Here is a 23,504-nt window from a genome sequence, read left to right on the forward strand (position 1 = left end):
CGGCTGCTCCTATCTGTCTCTTTATCCACACATTCGTTTCTATGTATATCCGCCAAAGTGGTTCAACAGCGTAATAGCAGCACCAGCGTATTATAGCGCTGGATGCCTTTTCGAATGTGTAGTTATTTAGGCAGAAAGGCAGACCCCCGCATACTTGTTTGTCTGCTGCTGCGGCCGCAATGTGTATGTTTCATGCCGCCGCTATTTGGTGTGTTTATCCTCGTCGTCGAATCGTCGACACCCCTGAATGAGAGGGTAGAACTCGGTGAGGTTTTGTGATAGTGAAGTGGTTTGATGGTTGTTTCTAAGTGAAGCCGCAACGGCAGCAGAGAAAACCCGCCGTCGGCGGCCGCCGACAGCATCGCTACTGCAACATGCCGATCGAATACGCGAGTATCCCAGCAGAGTCGAGCTGTTGGAAGACTCGTGGGATATTCATTGGACAATCCTGCCCCACGTGGCGAGAGCGGACGCAATGGTCACAGACGCGCCGCAGATAAATCGTGTCGAGGCATATCAAACAAACGCAAACAGAGCGGGCAATGTCGTCTGCTAAATTTCGAAAAACGGCGGCCGGCCTAGAGGCTATATTGAAAAAAACGCAATGCGTAGACGAAACGTCAACGGATCGCGTCGCAAATTCACACAAATCGCGCTCAAACGGTGCGGCAAAAAATGTTGTTCGACACTAAAACTAATGCCATTCTGTTGCGTGAAAGCGGTATTTATTGATATTTAACCTAGGTCCAGCGATTTTGTTACCGTGAATTGATTCATACGTAAAGGACGTGAGAAATCCCTTTAAACTATGTGCAACTGGAGGTAATTAAGGGTATGTATCCATATGTATATTAATCCGATAAAAATCATTACTTTTACGGCGTTCGCGTTTTCAACAGCATTGCTCAGGATAAGTTATGAGTTTTCCGAGCGGTACCAGCCAACATTAGCCTTACACTCTTGAATATGTTACCATGCCAGATCAATAGAGCTGGCATGGTAACATATTCAAGTTTAGAAAATAACCTATCTGAAGCAATTACGTTACAAACACTGTTTTCTCGTGGAAATGTTTTGTTGTACATAAAGCTGTTGACCATTTATCTACCAAATGTCTAAGAGTCTTTAAAAAAAAACACGTTTGGTACGTTCATGGTAGTATCATTAATTCGTGTCCTTTATGTAGGTTAATGCAAATGTCAACACATTTTTTAATAACTGTCAAAATAAAAGCGTACCATTTTATAATTCCTGTTAAGTGAGTCTGGAAGAAACGGCTATATTATTTCTACGAATGATATCGATGTTTTGGACAGAACCAATAGTACATTTTCGTCATAGGCGCTGATTAAGGCAATTCGTTCTCGATTATTTATTAATGAAATGCAGAGTTAACTTTGTTGAAAAACTACAGTGTAGTATGTGTGAGATTTTTTATGTGAAATAACCTACAAAGAAGTTGAGTTTTGTGCGATTCACTCTTCTGTTGTCAACATCTTGGTTCAACAAAGCAAACGTCGTTATGATATTTATATTAAATACATACTTACTAACATAAATTTTTGTAATAAAATTTTACTGTAATACATTTACCTGATTTATTATACACCATAATAAGCACCTATTTTGTCAGAAACAAGAAAAGTTTAACTTTGCTACCGAAGCTAAGCAACACTTCACGAAGCATTGTGCCTTACGCTGAGAGTATAAGATATAGAAGTAATTAAATATTGAAACCAGTTAGAATGCTTGCCAACCTACCCTCGTTAAAATGTTGCTTGAAGACAGGCGGGTTGTGATGTTCAGAAAATTAAAATGTAATGATAGACGGACTTAATAGGGCAAAGCTGCCTTGTTTCTAGTTAAAATCGGATTCTACCAGTTGTACTTAAATTGTCCTTTTTTGCTTTAATTGTGACCTCTGCATTCTGTGACACTAACAGCCGATGTCGTTGAGCAGTCAAATTTTTAAGAAAATGAGAACTTCCGGCTAAAGTTCTCCATAACACTTGACAATAATTGCTCGACTGAATACACTGTACAACTTCTTCAAATTTGCTAGTTGCAATAGTAAATTTAATAAAATTTATAGTTCACTCGAAATTGATTTCTGAAGAGATAACTCGCCGAGGTGCATGTCCGGTACAGCTTTGAGAAACGGGTCATACCTGCGACGCGCCCATACTAGCGTACCGAAAAACCAAGACAACGTCATTATCCAAAGTGAAACTGAAACTGCCCGAAACAAAATCGGCAACAGCACAAAAGAGTTAACTGTGTTCCCAACGCCTGCGAGCGTCGAGTACGCCACGCATTCGGCTGTCTTATCATTCAACACAGATGTACTATTGGAAATCGTCGAAGCCGGTTCCGGACAGAGTACGTTGCCTTGAGTGGCGTAGACCGCATAAAACATCAGCTCTTGACCCATACTTAGAGGCGAAACAAACGAAGCTATTTTCCAGCCTATGGGAACGTTGTTCGCCTCGATATCGAGACCGTGAACAATGAACAGTCTACAGGGTACGATAGCCATTGCAAGAAAAAGGAGCAGACATAAGTGGCCTATAAATACGGACTTTCGTGACGACACCGGGTCATATAGAAACGCCAAAAGAAAGCCAACACGACCAAAATTGTAGGCCGTCAATAGACCTGCCAAGATAAATAAAAATGGCGCCCAAGAACTGGCTGTTCTGCTTCCCGGTGTTATTTCACCACGAACCTGCTGCTGTCCGGTAACCAGAAAGACGAACATGCAGACTGAGCTTGTGCACAGGGTTGACATTGTCGTAGTTGTAGAGCTCAAAGCCAACAAGCTCTCTATCAAGGTGTACGTTGCGTTACGCCACTCACGATTGGCGACTCTGAGAAAGCAACGTGTCGCCCGGAAACCCATATGTAGCGACTGCAGTGCTACGAAAACCTGCAAAAAGAAGTATATGTTCATATCAAAGTATGGTTGCACCTGGTCGCCGAGCTGGTTTCGTCCGGCCGCTAGAAACGCGCACATTGTAGCAAATGCGCAACTGCACATGACCGAAACAGGAATCAGCCACACGTTCGAGGTAATTTCGTTCAGCATGATCTCGGAAAATACCATATCGCCCCCTCGGAGCCCTCGCTTAATCCGTGGCAAAGTCTCCAGCTGTTGAGGTACTCGAGCTTCCTCTTGCTTGATTCTCCCAGTTGAATCTCGCTTAAATCGCGCTATGTGACTAACTGTTTGTGCAAACGTATGTGATTGACTTGCCGTTCGTTTGAATACCTCAGGATTAGAAGGTCGGCCCTGAAGTATCAGTGAGCCGTCACGATCAAAAAGGTAAATTCGATCGGCATTTTTCAGCAGCAACGTCGCATGTACACTCGAACTAATAATAATTGTGCAGCCTTTTTCGCGCAAGTTTTTCAAGAGGTTAATGATATATGTAACCTGCCAATAGCGAAGGCCAATAAACGGTTCATCAAGTAGGATCAACTTGCGTGCGCAGCTGAGTACCATGTTGAGCGTGACAAAATTTGCAATATATTCCGGTAGTGACACTGTAATAAGTTCGCGAACCGCGGTGACCTGATACAGGACCGAACCGATCGTCTCCTGCAGCTCCTTATTTTTTGTATCTGTTTTCTCTGATTGGTCAGGCAAGGCTCTATGTACATAGCTAGCAATTGAATCCTCAAGTCCTAAATGGTCGAAAAGCATTTGCCGCCTATCGTTTCCGCGGCTGTTGTCTATTGAGACTGTCATATTTTCAAGACCAGCTGTGCCTCCTCGTATGACCTGGCCGCCGTCTGGATTGATCTCGCCAGCAAGAGTACGCAACAACGTCAGCGGAGGTAACGGCGTCATTCCAGCTATAAGCACGATGCTACTTGCGTTCGCAAAACCGGAAACGTCACGAAGTACCGTATCACTATCGGCCACTGCCTCACCACTTTCTCCATAATTTTCTTGTTGGCATGTTGAACGATAGCATCTAATCGACTTCCAGGCGAGACGGATCGGGTGCTCATCTTCAATCGCGGGCCGATTTTCGTTGGGCGGATCTCCCCCTCCTCTATGCAAGCCTTGCGTCGTTGATGAGGGATTAGAACGATTAGAAACTTGAAAACTCTCAGACGAGCATGGGCTGTTTTCATAGTCGCTATTGTCGCCGTCGTTCTTCGCAGTTCCACTTGAATTTTCATCGGACATGAATCCGCGGGGAAATCGAAATACACAGTAAACGTAGATCGGAACTATTTCCCGTCCTATTCGTTATTACAAGCGGAAAGTGTTACAAAAAAAATTAAAATGGAATCAAGAGAGGGTTTCCTTTATTCAGCTGCCAATACCCTGTGGAGTATACCTTTGGCGATAGGCTAATTACTAGCCACTCCTTTGGTAATGATACAGTAAGAAGGGGAATGTGTGATATGACGAGCAAAGTAAGTAAGTTCAACACAGGCGGATCTCTATTCCTTTTAGAACTAGTCGAATATCGCGAATACCATTACTGAATTTACTGCAAGCAAGTTGAATCTCGACCGAAATCCATTTCTCCTGAAACATCGGTTGCTAAATTGAACTGACTTACAGCCCCCCCAACGAAAGCTGATGCTCAGTCCCTCGAAAAATAACAAACGCTGTTTCGCGACGGCTCGTATCGTTATACATGTGACAGTGCTGTATAGCAGCCAAGGATATTCCTGGAAGGAGTCACGCAAAAACTGCTCAACGACGGACGCTATAGATATTCTGCGCTTCTGACTGTTTGAGTCCAATAGTGTGGCCAGAGTTCTGTGCACTGGCGCTCTCTCGATCTGTTTCTTTATCGAGAAAATTAGTGCAGTGTACACCGTTTAATCATCTTCGCCCCATAGCGACAAATGTCTCTGTGCGGATCGGCATGACAACGTCGCCCGCCACAACGAAACGGCGCAGTCAACTATGCTGCCACCATCATGACTACAGCGGCCACAGTCGTCGAAGGCTGTGCGACCAATCACATAGCTGAGCGTAAGGGATGAGCGATACGCTTTACATCTCCGTGTTGTGAGCGTCTGCTTGATTTTACTGGCACTGCCCGCTAGTTGGCGACTTGCTTGTGCTGCCCTCACTCCACTTTGTTAGCAACTGCCGACCGCGTTCCACATAGCAGAATCAGATGTTGTTGCATCAGCCTCTGCCCAGCTGATACTCATATTGCTGTTTACCTTAAATTCATGAACAAGACACACCCATTATTAGAACTATTATACATTTATATCCATACCTATCGCTGTTCCGTCATTCCTCAATAGTACTTCGCTATCTGGCTAGGGAACTACTGAGTTGTCCGTTTGTATACAAATAACGCTGTGGATGTTTGCGACCTCGTGTCGGCGCGTGAGTGCGAGTATCGCTTCGTATATCGGTTTGTCTGCAAGCGCGCTAGCGACAAGTTGAAGACGAAACGTTGTTAGAAGTGCAATGCACTCTCAGCATTCCCATGTGCTGCTGGGTGCGCGACGCTACAAGGCCACTCTGTGTTGATATAGAGGGCTCTGCTGTCGATTTTGTGTCGAGGCTTTGTAGGGCACATTAGGTAGCAGCTCAGCCAGCTATTGACGACGCCTGTGAGTGCGCCTTGCTGCTCCCGCGGCTGGCGCTCCTATAGCTACTGCCGACGCCGCCGCCGCACTGGAAACGTCGCCAAATAATCACAGTGTGCGTTGGAAAGAGCAGCAGTCGTTATAGCGAGCCACAACAACGAAAGCAGACAAATATGTGAGTTGCTGTGAATGCAAGCGAGCGCCTATAGTACAATTGATTCGGCTGGTTGTGATTAGCAGTTCATACATGATATACCCGCATAGTCAAAGAATTGTGCGGTGGCGCTAACAGGCGCACGATATCGATATTGTGCGCTAAGACCTACTTATCTACAAAGAGAGAAGCTGAATTTTGAAGAAGCTGCCCCCTGATTTACTGTTGGTATTAGCTGGAATTCCAGACGAATCGTGCAGCTGAGTAAGTCGTCCGGGTATGTAGTGAGCGCACAGTATTTGGGCCGAGTCAGAACAGTGGCCATACCAGGCATGACTATACCAGAAGGGTTAGATGATGGAGTTAGACAGGCCTCATTTCTCCGCTAGCAGACTGCTTAGGCCGAACTGCTCAAACACATCGGAGGAGATCGACAAACAAGTGCAGTTAAAGTAGACACACCCTTCGAAAATAGGCGAGTGTGTTTAAGTGTTGGTCTAAGTGCTTTTTCGAGCCATCTGGCCACCCCCGCTTTCTGTGTATACCAGTCAACAGGCAACCGCCTCAACAACAGTCTACGTGAGCCAGTTTACAACTCATTCATCGGCAACTAGTCTATTGCCTTGTTGAACTTGTTTTCAAAGGCAACGGCCGCAGATCAGTTGGTTTACCATCGGTGCCGCCGGCTACCTCAGCTAGGTCCAGCATCCGGCCTTTGCCGACCTCGACCATTCTTCGACAAGATTTCGTACTGTCGCGCAAGATCAATCGTGATGCTGAACGCGCGAGCCTATTAATGGTATACAGTCCTACGAACATAGCTAGTAGCGACATATGTTAAACCAACGGCAACCCCGCCGCTATAACCATTCTAATAAGACAGCGACGGCCGCGTCCGCCGACCAGACCCGACCCGTCCCACCCCATACGGATGCTTCTTGCTGTTGGCGTTACTATTGCTGCTGCACTGGGAGAGCTGCCGACTCGCTCCAAGTCCGTGTGCTGCTGCTACAGTGTGCTAAGCACCGACGCGCCGTCAGCGCGCCACTCTGTTCTGCTAGCACAACCAACGCTGACCCGGGCAGCAAGCAGTCGCCAGAAAGTCAAGCAACAAATAAGCAAGAGTTATCCGCTAACGGTGTGGGGCATCATCAGCCGGCCAACACCACGCTTCTACTGGGAACATCAGCGAAAAGCTTATAGTGGCAAAATAATTATACAATGAACCAGGCAGGAGTAGAGACCGCTGCAGGCCAACGATAACGATTATAACAGGCACAAGAAAAAACGCAGGCAGTGAACGCAAAAAGAGCTTAGCGACGAGCTACAGTTAATCAATATCATCATGGTGAATAGCGAATAAGATCCAAGTAACTGAAGCAATTAATGTTTTGCTGAATAATTACTGCTAGAATTCTAATCATGGTGATGCTTTTACGTTGAGAAGTGATCATCATAGCATCGTTGTGGCGGATCAAAAAAGTGGCGAGGAGGGAAAAGTTGAGAAGGGGAAACCGATGACCCAGACCCAGGATTACCTGCCAGGGCTGTATCGCCTTTAAAGGTGATGTTGCTGATGGTAAATTGGTTGACCGAATAAACAAGCAATCGGCAAAGGCAGCCTGTCGCCATCTAAACTCTGTAGGGGGCATTGCGACAACGGGTGTGGGGAACACAGTTCAGAACGTGGCGGTATCGTTTTACGCGGTGTTCACCGTAAACTGACTAATCAGACTGACAACAACTGGAAACAAAGCTGTGCTTTTTGACTATGCGGTCGTGCAACGCCTTTATCCTATCGAAGTTGATGACCGGTATCAGTCACTCACAAACCTGACAACGGAATCAGCATCAGAATCAACCTCAGAAATATACGAAGGTAGCTCAGTCTCTCAAGAACATAGTAAGTACTCAAGGTAATTGCGCGGGGATCCGGTTCCAGGTGGTCGAAGTGACAGTGCTACATAAATTTGCGCTTCGCGAATGTTCCGATTTGATTCGGGCATAAAAACACAACAGCTGGGTGGTGTGAACACATGGCTGATCTGGACGGTACTATGAAAGGTATCGTAATCGTAGTTCTGTAACCTCACCTTTTTCCATGTGCCTGTATGTACGTAGGATACTGTAATATGATCAAATACTTCGTCACATAAATTTGAAGTCGATAGTAGTCAATGAAAAAAAGATCAAGTTCTGTTTTGAAGTGGAGAAACTTTTATGACCAGCAACACAGATCCGCAACGGTTGAGTGAATGAAGCACTAAGAATAACTATTCTCAACTGAAGACCGAGAAGTATAAAGTAAGTGTTATATACTTATGGAGGTGTACACTTTTTTGTATTAGATGCATTTTAATCTATCGGTCTTAACTGCACGTTTCCAAAGTTGATTCATCCAGTGACAAGGGATGTACATGTGTTCGACATTTTTTCCATTGATACACATCAACTAATTGTAAATATCCTAACGAATTCAGCCTCTATCTCAGCTAAACTCCATGCATCTATTTCTTTATCGCCTTGCATATGTATGTACCTGCACACTCCCATGCTTTTCTCACATCCTAACGATAGAGATGACTTAAAACAGAAAGAACTATTCGATGAATTTGTCAGTATTTTCATACTGCTTTACAGCGTTGATATATGAAATATGCTCAGTTGCATAATGCCGTAATGATGATTATGATGTTATGAAAACTATGAAGCTATTAAACAAGAGATAAGAATCTATAGCTGCCTCGCCCCTCAGTCACAGGGGGACGAGTCTTTACACAGCTTCGTACAACATTACTTATGTATATGTGTGACGGTCCAGAGCGTATATTTATAGAACACGATAGCGGCGTGTGTATCGCGCAACGTAGTCTCAACGAGCGTTGTCAGAACCAAACGAACAGGCAATACAAGACTCAAAACGAAACTCATTGGCGAAGCAAGCTTGGGAGAGAAAGAATGCAGCGCAGACAACTACAGTACGCTATAAAGCGGCATTCGTTCGCTAGCACGGTGGTGTTCTACTGCGAAGCGTTGCAGTTCCACAACTATCGTTGATGGTATTGGTGGTGTGCCATATACTGGCGGGGTCAGCTACTCTCTTTGACTGTCGCCATGTTATTCCCTATGGCTAGCTGCAGTCGCGGAGTTAGCTAATGTAACGGCCCCGAATACTCAACGCGTCTTGATCTGGCTAGAGTCGCCCGGGTGGAGTCCGTCCGAAGACGTGCCATACCTTTCATTGCCAGCGAGCCGCCAAGCAAGCCAACAGATATGGCTGCTTGTAGGACGTTTTTATTTCGTTAATTTTGCCTTATTGGAAAGAGCAAATACCACCAAACAGCAGCACTGGCGCCAGCGTGTAAATGAGAAACACAGTATTGTAGCAATACAACAATTATATTATTGGGCGATAGCAGGCAAGTGGGCGTCAGTACTGACGTCTGCCAGTCCGTCAATTCGCTAATGAACAGGTTGATGGCTGTGGCTGATTGTGAGGCACCCTCAACATTTAAAGTTTTAAGAAGTACATGCATGCACGGCTGCTCGTATTCAGGTGCAACAGTTAGAAGATGAAGGCAAGTATTCGAAAAAGAGAATAGTTTTTAAAAACATCGAGAGAAGAAATGATTTGATGATCTCGGCATGCAATAATATATCATGTAGGACTGCGAAGGAGGAGTGACTAGTAAAAAGCAAAATCCTTGATAGTACACCTTTCTTCCCTAAGAACTGTTAAGTAGGATTACTAAGGGCAGCAAAGTTTAGGTTGCTAGTTAGCTCAAAAATACGGTGAGGTCTAAACGTCACAGTAAACTAAATTTGTCTCCCTAATTTCTAACTAGCAGTTTAAATTTCGTAACCGAGGCGTGTAGAGTCGATTCGAAGGTGAATATGAAAAAAAATGCTTGAAAGGCTCTTCATTCTACCAAACTAATTCAACTAGTTCCTGCCTAGCGGAAAAAAGGTGTTTGTTTTCCTTTAATCATTCTTTCTAGCATATTTGTATCCTTAATCGTATCGAGTGTCGATATTTTTCGTTAGGCTCAAAAACAATCCGGCTTAAACGCATAGTTAAACATATTCCTAGTTTCAATAATTGTTACTTAGAGCTAGCGTGGCAGCCTATTAACTCACCAATCTAATATGTAGTGCCTTAGAAAGGATGATAAAGCATGAAACCATTCGCAAACAGAAGTAATTGTTCTTAATCTGTACTATAGAAAATTGATAGAGATTATTTCATTGTCTTATCTTCAGGTGAAGAAAATAGACTACTACGTGTACAGCAACCCGTCAACGAACGTTGCTCGGGAAACGCAGTTCAATTTACTTCTATTACGATGGGGGAACCAGACAAACCGTTAACGCGCTTCGACGAAATCCGAGAAAATCCTGCAGAGCTCAGTGAAAAAGAATGGCGAGATAGGTTGACCCCTGATCAGTTCTACGTCTGCAGGCAGCGTGGCACCGAACCGGTTAGCATGTAGTTCATATTAATACGCGTTCATATTTGCAAGGCATCAATAAAGCTTACGCAATATATGCAAAGCCAAACTAGGAAACAACGTGTATGAGGTAAATGGCTTGCTATTTGAAGCTTCCAAATTAAGTTCCAGAGTTGCGACCGGCTTTCCAAATATTGACCGAGTTAATGATCAGTTTAGTGATCGAGTTTAATGATTTAAACCGGATGTTGGAGATTTGATTGTAAGGTCATGATAGATGATGCAGAAAAAAGATTTATAATAATGAATATTCAATTAGCTATTTAGGCGTGGTGTTGGAAGATGTTGCAGCTTCAATGACAATTTGATTTACAATAACATCATTATATGTATACACAAAATATTTCGGTAGTTTTGTATTTTTTGATTGACAACTTTATGAAGTTTCTTCGTAAAAATACGCATTTTGATAACATTTCTTCACTCACATAATTTCTCTAGTCTTTACGCATACGAAAATGATTCAGAAATATTCTTCTCTGATCAGAGGTACATGTTTTGACAAGAAGCTAAAAGCCAGTGTCCGATCATTGACCACACGTTCGAATCAGGCCTTGCGGTTAAGAAAAGTCAGCAGCACATTTCCGAAATGTCGAAACAAACGCTCACCCAAGAGGTTTAGTTTTTGTACAAATTCTCATAATGGCATGTCACAACGTATTGCTGCGAGGTTTATTGTATACAGTACAGACAGGTTGCTGTTTTCCATCTCACACTGTGGAATTGCTAAGCACGTGTAGATACGACATAATTGCCGTGTGTATTTTTTTCGATTATTACTCGTTGGTAGTGACGAATCATAGCCGTCAAACAGTAGGGGCAACAGCTATATGCGACGCTACCATTGACATTACCCATTGGCATCGACAAGATTTGCGGAATATTCCGAAGCTCGTGAGACTATTTTATGTAGTGTACAGATCATATCAATAAAGCAACACGTCCTTTTACCATTACATTTTTTCTGGGCGAACGATATGGTATCAATGAGCGAATTAAGAAGGACGGCTGTATTAGCGGCAACTGTTGCTTGGCAGAACTGAGCGTCGTATGATCAACACACGAATTAACAGGCAAGACGATAACAACCGACAGATTCTAATAGGAGGAACAAAATTGATTTCTGTATGATCAGCTTGCTAGCAGAGCAACACTAAAAAATTCATAATGCCCCTATGGTACATACTGAATTGGATATACACAGGAAAAAATAGGTCAGGCATACTAGTCAGTTCTGGACTCGAGGTACAAAAAGCGATCGTATAATGAACACAAATGGTATAAAAAATATAACATTAGAAACAAAACTAATTTACTATGTGCTGAATTTGCAACTCTAGCTATATACACATATGAATTTTGATTGATAAATTATGAGTTACTGCCGAGTGTTTTGGAAGTAGCATGCACGGGGTTTGGTGCACATGAAAACATTGTAGAATCTCTTGCCAAACAATATTGTATTGTGTGAAGTTTAAAAACTTCACACAATACAATATTGCTTGTGTACTTTTCTTTTCAGATTGAATAGTCCACTATGTATAGGTATACATATAATACACAGTGAGTATTTTTCCGTTTTCTACCAGCTTGTTTATCCCGCACAACGATCTGCGCAGGAGACGTTGTCCAACAATCACATCACTGCTATTTTTCATATGAGGTTGTTGTTTCAAACGCTTGGCCGGCTTGCTATGGCTGTTCGGGTTTATTTGTTGGATATTGCCAAAATGTAGAAATGCTACTACAATGTGTGTACAATACTTAGCTAAACACTAAGTAAAAGTGTATATGCATTCATAAATCCATAATAGTTTTACTGCATGTCTTCATTGAATTGCAGGCATACGTCGGGCGGTATGTGAAGTTCGATAAGAAAGGAACTTATCATTGCATGGCTTGTGATGCTTTTCTGTTCAAGTAAGTAGCATAATGGCATCGATTCAAACCATAATAGTTTTGTAGCTCAGTAATTTTATTGAATATAGATCAACGCAGAGACTAACAACAAATGTCGCGTACACTTTGGTCTTAGCTAATAAGACCAATGTGTACACTGAATAGGCGAATTTATATGTATATAAATTGATCTTATATACGAGAGAAATATAAAATCTTATATATTCTCCTATCCTATTTATAGTAACTGAGAAATGCTAACGACAATAGCTAACTGAACTCAACGAAGCTTTCTACATAATGCTTTAAGTATTGTAAAATATCATTAGTACAATATAGCATTTATTCCTATTGAATACGTGAAATATATACTGGACGTTCCTGGCCATATGAGCAGACGCCTAATCCCACAAAGCCATTGGCATTATGAATTGCCCATTTACATTGTGTATCATCATCTCAAAATATTAACGGAGAATGGCTCTTTTGTGCAATTTTCCAGATCCGAGCATAAGTATCCATCGAACTGTGGCTGGCCGTCATTCTTCGCTGCGCGTCCTGGCGACGTTAAGCAGAGAACCGGCGGTCGAGACGACAACAGTGAAGCAGGACAAGAAACAGTCAAACGGCGCGAAGATAACTCTCTGGGTATGACCCGCGTTGAGGTTTCGTGTCGACTGGTAAGTAACAACCACATACGTTCATACACCTTCATACATCTAGAATCAGGGACGTAGAAGTTCATTGTCCCAGAAGAGTGCCGCATATCTTTGTAATGATAAATAATAATAACACTCCTCGTTAACTGCAATCCAATGTTGTCTAGCTGTTACGACAATCACTTTCACGATTTGGCGTGCCATCCACAGACTATTTCTCTTAAGTTGATTCTAAGATCATATTTAAACAAAGATATTCCTACGAAACTGACTGCATGTGTAAAAAGTACCATATATAATGGTCATGTTCATTTGTAACTACCCTTTATAGCGATTAACTGATTTTAATTGAAGACCTGAACAACTTAATAGTCATTCAAAGTATTTCGTATTTTATACCCAAGTACTATTTAACCATCCATCAAGCAATTTTGGCATGTGCAGGCTCGCCGCCTAAACACGCTGTATACAAGAAGTTTCAATAAGACCCAAGTTTGGGCTGATAGCAGCCTGTAAGTCCCAAGAATGCAAGAGCTTAAAATCAAGAAAAAGGCTGACAGTTGAATTTACCTGAACCGCCTAGATTAAAAATGACCTTTTGAGTTAATTTTATAGATCTTCATTTTTAGGATTAAATTCAAATCCTATTGTAGATCTTTCAATCCTATATATGAGTATTTTCCTTGCATTTTGTAAGAGGCGCATGAAGTCTGACAACGGTAATTTTGGGCGAAAAATCTTGTATTGTGCCGGGGTTCTATAAATATTAAACAATAACTGACTTGCGCTCAAATTGCGAAAAAAGGAAATTGTTATTTGCCATCATGAGTTTGTTGTTTTGTCCTTGAAAGAAATTACTAATTCTTCCTTCCGATATCAAGGGTAGTGCATGAACGCATGCTCGCTTTAACATACAGCCCGCCAAATTTGGCCTAAATTCGAATGCCGCATCCGTGTAAACATAAACATGCGTAAACGCATTGACGCACTGGTCGTCTCAATTCGTCATGCGAAAGTATACAACGTGTTATCCCGGTTACCAATCCCAAGTCCATTGTCTAAAACACGTTGATCTGTTATTAATTTCATATACCTCTTGCTTGCTTAAGTGTAATTCCCATCTAGGTCACGTGTTTCCTGACGGGCCTCTTCCAACGAAAGAGCGTTTCTGTATCAACTCAATGGCTATCAACTTCCGCAAAGCTCAACCTCCAACATCTTCATGTTTATACACGACTACGTCAAGGCTGACGCCGTCTTCTGCCCGGCAGAGAACGCAATCGCCAGCCGCGCCCCAAACTGACAACAACAGTACTCCATCAACTACCACAGCTGCTACTGCTGCTACCACCTCCATGGCTACCGCTGCGGCTGTTACCCCCGTGAGCTCCAGCGGGAGCAGTGGTAAAGGCACGTTCGCTAGCAACATTGCAAGTAGCCGCAGCAGCAGCGCAAGCCATAGCCGCGACTCTTCGGCGCATCGAAACAGGGACGACTCGTCACATCAAAGGTCGTCAGTCACACCCCTAGCCATGTCTACATGTTGTGGGCCTTTGTCATTGACTTCAATGACGAGATGCTTGAGTGCTACTACGACGACGAAAACGATGACAAAATGTCCGCTTAAGACTAGTAGTATCATTAGCAGATCAGCTAAGGAACAGAATCTATCTCCTGCAGAGTCGCCGAAGAAAGCAGCTTCAGCTGCAAATAAGCAGACTGGCAAAATGCACAGTAAAAAGGCAACGACAACGAAGGTCAATACGACTGCTTCCACGGAGGGGACTGTTCATGCTACTTCAAAAGGAAACCCCTCCAGGAATGTGGATAAAGCTGCTTCTCTTAAAGTTGAAATCTCCTCTTGTTGTCGTAGGGCTCTTGAAACTTCCGCAGCTGTTAGTGGTTGTAAAATGGAGAAGTCCGGCGACAAATAGGGCCGTTGATACCCGTATATAGTAGCGTATTTGTTTTTCCTTGTTTTTGTTTACTGCATTGTACAGGACAGCACGTAGCTTCTCGGAAGAGCTAAAGAAAATTGACAGAGCGAATGTATTTCGTAAAAAAGAAGCGAAAGATGGGTAAGGCAGTGCGATGCATCGGCGGACAAATAAGCTCTAAAGAGTAAGCCAGAATAGCTGGAAACTTATTGTGGTATATTGATTTTTGAGAAGTAAGGTACAATGAGGCCAGAACACTTGGCCATCGGCAGTAGCATAATTTGTGTTCACAACGTTAATGTCGTTTGGAATCAATAAGCGTACTTCTTAAAATGCGCAAATACTAAATTACTAGGCACGCCTTTGTGAGCTTCTTAAGATTTTTTTTTGAAAACCAAGACACTGTAATTTCTGGATGGACTAATAGAAATGAAAAAATCACTACTGTTTTGCGAAACGCACTTTTGACCATCAATTTCCGCAATATCTGTATTATGTTATCGTCTTTATGGTAGAATAATAACTGTAATTTCCATCTATGCCGAAAGTATCACTCAGCTCAAGACCTGTTTATTTGCTCGGGTTTGTTGCTGTTCTTATAGTCCGACTTGATATTAATACTAAGAAAATGGCACAAAATCGAGAACAGACCTAGAAAAACATACCGCCATGTCAGTGAACCGTTTGTTCACTACGTGCGTTTTTGTAGCAGTGAATAACCCGGGTATGAATGAAAACGGGTAGTTCACACTTATAATACTAGTCTGCAAGAAATCTACGCTAATCCACAATAAATTGAGGTAAGGTCTTCCGTTTTAGTGGCCACCTAACCCGATTCGGAGATTTAGAGATGAATGAAACTTCGTGGAGCTGTCTTCACTAGAGGCGTCTTATCCCCGTTCCATATCCATACAAATGTTCATTTACTGTGTGGCAAAACTTCTACTTCATGTGGACTTAGTGGATGATTCGTAAGTTAATTTCAAAATATTTATTTTCTACGGGCTTTTTTGGTTGATTTAATATCAGTAATATATATATATATATATATATATATATATTAGACGGCGGGCGGCTACCAGCAAGCGCTGTTGAAATTGCTACCATCACGCAGCCTTTTCGATCTCTATTTATTGACGCAAAATCTAAAATAGCCGAACGCTAATAGATCTGGGCACATAAGCAGGAAGTTCCCGTACGTTATGAGCTGGTTGCGTTCTGATTTGCCTGGTCGCCCACGTATTGATGGCGCCGAGCGATGTATGCGGTCTTGGTACAAGAAGTCCAAAAGACCTCAAGAGACACGTTGCATGACAATATAATACCTAATATACGGTAAAAGAACAAGAAAAGTGCAGGAAGCAGTGACGTGCGAATCTCCAACGGGTGACAGGTCATTGTGAATACAAGTGGTTCAGGAGAAAGAAAAAAGAGCAGGTTTTCAGCGTCGGTTTATTCCTTTATTTAATACAATGGTCGAATGAGTGACAAATTAGTTAATAAGGAGTCCTTAATGTTATTCGATGTGAAGAGACATTTGTGGAGCTTTTATACGAGCCTTATATATACACCATATACATATATCTATACCAACCTTCGTATATATTGCTCTGTTAAAGGGGAGATGATCCGGTCTCTCGCTGATCATAGCTTTCTCGACCAATCGATCATGTCATCCATACATACAATCGATGACGGATATATCTCGTTGAATTATTACTACCGACAATCGTCTTCGGCTTGGTAAGAGAGATATCCTAATGAATATTATATAATATATACTATATACTACCATATATAAGTATACATATGAAAGAGACAGAGTTAAAGAAAGAATTGATGTGGGTTATTGTTGCCTACATTCAACATATTGCTTGGCCCAATCAACCGCCCAATCCTAATTTGTAGTAGTCACAATAATAGGAAGAACTAGCTACGTACATACTGTATAAGATATATAGTATGAACTTGACTGTACTACAAACGTTCGCTTTTTTGCGAACAAATCATCAGTGCGTAACACGACCGCTACAGAAGTTAAACACAGTTACGAAAATTCGTAGCACTGTGACCTCGTTTTTTGCCAGATGCAGTCGATCAGGCAGCAGGCACCTGTTAATATGCATCACAGTGTGAGATCATTAAAAGGTAGTGTGGACGATGAACGAGTGAGTTCATTATGAGTATGTCCGTTGAATTGGCTTTCACTAGTCCTCAAGTCTGTTGTACAATGGGACTCCATTCGCAAATGAATCTTTGCTGGACTATTTTTGCAACTGCAAAAAGATATGTTTGGGTTTTTATCAAAGAACGACGAAGCTATACACCTATTTTAACTAAGCGGAGCTTTTTTATACTCTCGCCGACGAGGTTTTTGGCTGCGTTCCTTGTCAATGATGATGACACAGTATATCAATGAAATCAGCAGCTGAGCACCTGAGATATTTTTTACAACGAAAATTGTTATTATTGTTCTCTACACCACTGTTATGTTGTGAATTTTTTTTAGAAAATAATTTATTTAGATTTTTTCTGTGAGATAAGTTCTCTCATTTGTGACGAAAGCACGACGTACGACGGACGATAAAAAAGTATTTTACAATATCTAATATGGAAAAGACTATTCTATCATTATTACTAAAACATTATTTCAAAATATTTATGTTATAACCATTTTTTATCGAACGTTACCGTTAAGTTCATCCTTTAGCGCAAACTGTTAAATCGAATTGATATTGATTTTGTTTATTCCTATTAATTTATAACATGTGCAATGATATATTATCTACGATGCTGTTAAAATAACTTTTTTTGCTACACATATATGTACTAGACATTAACGGGAGAGTGATTATTCTTTTTTACTAATTAAATTGTGTGAATTGTTTGACTCTATGCGGACTAATATAGTGGAGTGTTACCTCGATTTTTAATATGAAGAAATTTTGACAGGCTCCTATGGATAGGATTCATTGAGTTCATTGATTTCTGAACTGTTGATTGCGAAATCGACATTGTTGTACCGTATGTATTATCTTTGCCGTACTTAGTGCAAGGCCTAGACAACACGACAAACAGCAACAGTTAAGACGACCGAATTGCGATTCGAAAAAAACTGAAGCTATTACTGTGGCGCTTTGGAACCGAAATATATAAACGCCTCTTCCGTAATCGCTAAACCTTAATAAAATAAATGAATGTATAAAATAATGCATGAAGCAGCGAATCATATGTACAATAAAAGAACATGCAAAATAAAAAAAAAAGTTAAAAAGTAACAAACACACTGGTTTTCTGTTGCGTTGCACGTCTATTTGTCTATTTGTTTAGCTCAGATCCACCTGTATTACAATATTCATGAATTGCTGACTTTGAGAGCGCGAACAACAGTAGCCGGAACAATTCTCTATGCTATGCGGAAAAACTAATTTTATTCATACGATTGATAAAATGTACATATATATCTGTATATGTTTAATAGGAAGCTCTAATAGGCCAGAGATATTAGGAATGAGCATAAGACGTTCACAAGACAAGTTATCTCGTCGATGTTTGTATTGCTCGGTTAAAACGGATGTCTGCCTCGCCTCTTCAACAATGCTTAGGACTTAAACTTCATTCCCAAACTAATGTTTGTATCGGTAGTAAACAGTGGAATTAATCTCAACTACCGGTATCAGGTTAAATCCAATGGACCTTTTGAAATATTCTACATTAGTTTGCTTTGTAGTGCACAGCTCTACGTTACCGATATTATCATATTTACTCGGTGCAAAGTGATCGTACACTTTCCGTTCGATAGCACCATATACATAAAACATTTACGTTTACGGTTGGAGTACGCAAACACCAGGGTGTGACGTGCCCATTGAATTCATATGTGATCAATCTGCATGCTCACAGATGTTCAAGAGACGGCATGCTCGACTTGTTCCGATCTATTTCTTTGCTTGTGTGAACACTACTTCGAAAAAAAAACTCCCAAAGCGACGGGACATTCTGGAAGATTTGCTTGCAGTTGATTAACGGATTAACGCTTTACCGAACAGCCGAAAAGTTCTGCTACGATTTTTGCTATCTTTTATAATGATCACTCGCTATTCACCTTAAAATTTGCCAATCGAATTCCGTAAAACAGCAAATGTTTCGTATAAATAGGTAGGTGATGGGCAATGAGTGTGTTTCATATGGCCACGATCTACGACATTGCTAAGAGTGATCCAGAAAAATGTGTCATCATTCCTGAAAACCTTTCGTTTTACTCCGCTCTCAGAATTCTCATTCTGATGAACGTGCATACGGGGGATAACGTGCCACCTCAGTAACACCGATAGCTATATGAATGAATGGCCTCTAATCTCTATATACTAACGCGTCGCAATATTGCACTTACACATATATTTACACACATTTATTCATATATATTAACAAGTACTGAAGATTCATGGTTCACCAATAACCGATTTTGTTCGAGGATATCATCATGGTGTCTCTCGAATCTCGTGCTAAGAAACACTAATCGGTACATCAAATGTAACGACTCAACCGTAGACTACTTTTGGAAGTCTAACAGCTGCCATAAACTACTATGCGAGAGGTTGAAGCAATCGATTAATAATAGAAAGATATTATAACACGTTACCGTCACATTTAACTTCCTATTTGTTTAGTAGGTAATTTGGAACTGAGGATTCATGACTTCGTAAACGCAGTAATCAGGTCTATAAGAAGGCCAATTATTATTCTATAATGAAGCACTCAAGAATTAGGAGCCTTGAACAATGATTGCACTGCTTATTTAGCAGGTGTAATTATTTCCCATAAAATCCTCCAGGATGCGCATTTTCGCTGTTGACCTGAATTTCAGTCTTGAAATTTAATTCTGATGCATTAATATAGCACGTTTGGAGGAGTTTTCTATAAAATGGCACTCAGATTGGGGCGAATAATTAGATGTCAATAAAAAAATAATTGAATATATCTGCATGTTTTTTTAAAATTACGATTTTTTTTTATTATTTTCATATTTTGTAATTAAAAAACAAATTACAAAAAAATCATATAATTTAAATAAAGATAACGTCAATGTAGTAGCCTCTTTTGGCTTTGTTTAAAGTAGTGATTCGTTACGCCCTGCTTTTAGCCATTTTTTTCATGCAGATCTGGCCCTATCTCTTCAATGGAAACACGGATCTTTGCCTGAAATTTGCTTACTGTGGATTGTTATACATGTTAATTAAAAATCGAGGAGGATTATGTCACGTGACCTGAGGGCCACTGGACGTCACTCCATCTGGAGGTCAGCCCCTCACGGAAACGACCCTCTAATAACGCGATTACATTAATTATCTGGAGGAGTAGGCCTACTAAAGCCACACTTTTTTCGACGATTTGAAGTTCAAGAAAATCCGAGATCATCCTTTGATAGGCAATGGAGTTTATAGTTTAGTTGAAAAAGAGAAGAGTCAATGATATTTCCAGCGTACATACCGCACCAAAACGTTATTTTTTTAGATGGAGCGGGAATTCTAGGCCCACGACAATTGACAGACGGAGTCAAATTCAAGAAAAATACCCCTACCCTCATTTCAAGTATAGGCAAGATATATGCAAAGACGTGTTTAAAGCTTGGTAAGGCGATCTGCTAAAAAGAAAGCTAAAGAATCGCACCTAATTAATGCTGTATATAAATAAAATGTTGTTAAAGATGTATAATAAAAAATGGTTCGTGTAAACGCATTTTAATTCTATGTTAGCGTCTCTATTAGAAGACAGCCTTTCTAGCATGCATTTTTACTCAACATAGATGCAAATTCCTATAGATAGATTCGAGAAACAAAGTTAGATGTTTCGTTAAAATCATACCTGTCTCCCATGTTCAGTTGTTTACTATTAGGTTAAAAATATCTTCAAATACATACTACTGTTGGTTATTACTGAATTTAGCACCTATATAGGAGCTATTAACATTCGATAAAACCTAACATATGAACTCGAATATGGAGCAGCAAAAAAAATATAAAATATTTGAAATTAAACAATGTATAGTTCAGATAACTAAGCTTAGTTAGATGTGAAGGCACACGCCGAACATATTCTCAATAAATGTAACTGTAATAAAAATATGCACCTGAAAACATAACCGATTAGATATGTCCAACCCGCCTTCAGCAATCTCTTGATTTCTATAATCTAAATTAGTCATCTGGTTTACCAGAGCGGTAAGCGAAAATATATCTTACAGAATATAAACTCTAAGACATTATGCTTCGCCGTGTTTATAGTCGTAAAGTTCAGTCCGAAGACCGAATTGGCTGAAACGAATGCTCTAAAACAAAACCTTTATATAGGCTGGCCAGTGGTCACTTACATATATCTATTGCAGATGGGATCAAGTACATAGTGAGTTCTATCTCGTATCGCCATAGCTATAACTAAGAGCGGAATGGCTTTGTTTTTTGCTATTTACAGTTAGTCTATCATATGCTACAAATGAACATCACATTATGCAGTAGTTTCTGTGGTAGCAGCTTGTATTGGAACGGACTTCCGTGCACCAGAAAGAGCCCAACCAAGCAGGTGTCAAGGTTATCGGGAAAATTTAGAAAATCGAAATTGCCGTTTTGTCCTATGTGCCAAGCTTCTGAAATAGTTACCACTGCAAGCCTAGGCAAACTTTGACAAATAAGACGCCAAAAATAAATCGCCTACAAAAATCCAATAAACATAATAATAATGTCAAACATCGTACGAATAATGAACAAAGAAAGAACGTTCATATGTGTTTCCGAATGACTGAGCTTCACAAATCAGTATTAGAGTCGAATGGTTAGAAATTCAGCACTCTGTCATTTGGGTATGTATTTTGTTCATCAATACAGTAGTCGACTAAAATAGAGTTCTCATGTTGTTTGTAAAGACACTCTGTTTCGAACAGTCGTGTTGCAGTTCACGAAAGACATTCAGCTGGAATACGGGGTTTCTGGTCTTGCAAATGTTTCTAAGTTGGTATATTATCATTGTTATGTAATGATGATACTTAATAAATATCTTAATTTACTTATGTCACGGGGGGGGGGGGGGGTAATTGTCATCTAGTAAGTGAGTTATAGATTGCAATGCCGTCTGCAAAGAATTCTACTTAATTCTGCTTCATTGAAGCGTGTTGACTCTGACTTCTATAGAAAACTTAATTTCTATGAATATTTTGCACTATATACAACACATAGGCACATAAGGAACCGTATTATTCAAATATTTTTTCCTTTCTCTGCTGCTCGTTTGCTAGATTATCCCGAAATGCAATTTTCGACATGTTGCCTGGTTCGCTTTTTATTAAGGTCAAAAACCTGCTGGACCAGACCGAAATATCAGTGCCGTATACCGTATCGACTGCCTGAAAGAACTACTGAAAGACGGTTTGGAAGTTTAGTAATGCCAGCTTAGAGCAGGAACCTTTCCTATGTCGCTCGTTTGACGTCAATGAGGATCGCCTGAAGGCTCTTTTGGTGGACAGCGACCGGCAAACAACTTGAAAAAATCATTTGCAGCCTTGTTGTGTTTTTGGACATCTTTATCTATAGGATTTACCAAAAAACGGGAAGCTTGAATGACCCATAGACTGAGTACGATGCAGATAGCAATATCCGTATGGCCTCTCAGTATTCGTCAGTCTCTCAACTGGGTGACACGAAGCGACAATGGCAGGTTTCTACACGGGATCGTGTCGAAAGTGGTGTCTCTACATCTATACAAAACGGAACAAGAGAAATGTGGTCCTGGATAATATGCCTAAAGCCTAAATTAGGTCAGATCGACATCTTACGAACTCATGATTTGCGTCTAATGGAATTAAAAGTGTTCCACACAGTGGGAAATACTAAACAAACAGGATGGTCAAGAAGGATCTGAATGTGACCTTGTTGCATAGACCGAACGATGTTGTTTCATAGAGATGATCTCATAGTTAGGGCAGACACGCTTTCACACGACAATATGAGACCATATATTGTCAAGATTGTTAAAACCGCCTTATCAGAGTTGAATAAAAGCTTCATTTTAGCCCACCATATTTTTCAGGGTAAGTTGTTGCTAGGGTTCAAGCTAAACGCCGTGTTTTTGGGGGCGAAAAATAGTATTACTGAAGGATCTAGCCAACGCACACCTATTTTTTGTTGAATGCCTACACGGAACTCCCTACATTGCCTAGACTCGGCGTGCAATACTACTTACGAAACTGAACTGACCAATAAATCTTTTAGGATTCACATGCGGAACTGCATTAGCGTTACATTAGACGGATGATTTCCGACACAAAACGGGCTTCTCCAAAATTTATATGGCAACACGTTGCCAGTAAGCGGGTGAGGGTATGCCGCTGCTTATAGCTAGGGTCCAGTCGAATGGCACGTGACCTCCACATACGTCTCTGCAGCATTGTTGGCATGTTAGTTAATGCTCGCTTGTTAAGCGCTTGTTGTTGTAAGTTAGCTGAAATAAACATATATATAATATATCAAAGCTTAAATTTTCAGTGCATGAGTAAGTTTTACCAGCAAATTATACCGCCATAAGCATACAACTAAACTAAAGATAAAACTTTTTTTTCTAAGCTGATCAAAGCGAAGTGAATGAAAAAATTATCATTTGTGTAATTATCATTTGTATAATTAACATATCGTCTATGCCTAGCTCAAATCAAGGCTAACGTAGGCATCCAAGAACTCTATCTGTTTTTATGGCCACGTTGAACTGTGTGTGCCATTAATATATT

General features: G+C 40.8%; 1 protein-coding gene across 5 annotated transcripts; it reads left to right on the forward strand.

Moving 5' to 3' along the window:
* Positions 1 to 561: 561 nt before the first annotated feature.
* Positions 562 to 18,013, forward strand: LOC111253512 (uncharacterized). Of its 5 annotated transcripts, XM_086993362.1 has the most exons (6): positions 5,281 to 8,032; positions 8,550 to 9,306; positions 9,989 to 10,206; positions 12,080 to 12,156; positions 12,638 to 12,815; positions 13,904 to 18,013. In XM_086993362.1, the coding sequence occupies exons 3-6, from the start codon at positions 10,072 to 10,074 to the stop codon at positions 14,726 to 14,728; spliced, it is 1,215 nt and encodes a 404-aa protein (XP_086849488.1). In that variant the 5' UTR covers positions 5,281 to 8,032; positions 8,550 to 9,306; positions 9,989 to 10,071; the 3' UTR covers positions 14,729 to 18,013. The 5 variants fall into 5 exon arrangements, with proteins under 5 accessions (XP_022668733.1, XP_086849488.1, XP_022668732.1 ...); XM_022812998.2 differs by lacking the exons at positions 5,281 to 8,032; positions 8,550 to 9,306 and adding an exon at positions 562 to 832; XM_022812997.2 differs by lacking the exon at positions 8,550 to 9,306.
* The last annotated feature ends 5,491 nt before the right edge of the window (positions 18,014 to 23,504 follow it).

Source organism: Varroa destructor, unplaced genomic scaffold (assembly GCF_002443255.2).
Source record: "Varroa destructor unplaced genomic scaffold, Vdes_3.0 BEIS01000006.1, whole genome shotgun sequence".
Taxonomy (NCBI): Eukaryota; Metazoa; Arthropoda; class Arachnida; order Mesostigmata; family Varroidae; genus Varroa; species Varroa destructor.

Coding starts and splice junctions, on each gene's coding strand:
- LOC111253512 (XM_022812996.2), top strand. CDS start 7,765: ATGGCTGATCTGGACGGTACTATGAAAG. Junction 7,793..9,988: donor TCTGGACGGTACTATGAAAG/GTATCGTAATCG, acceptor TCTTATCTTCAG/GTGAAGAAAATAGACTACTA. Junction 12,816..13,903: donor TTGAGGTTTCGTGTCGACTG/GTAAGTAACAAC, acceptor TGCTTGCTTAAG/TGTAATTCCCATCTAGGTCA.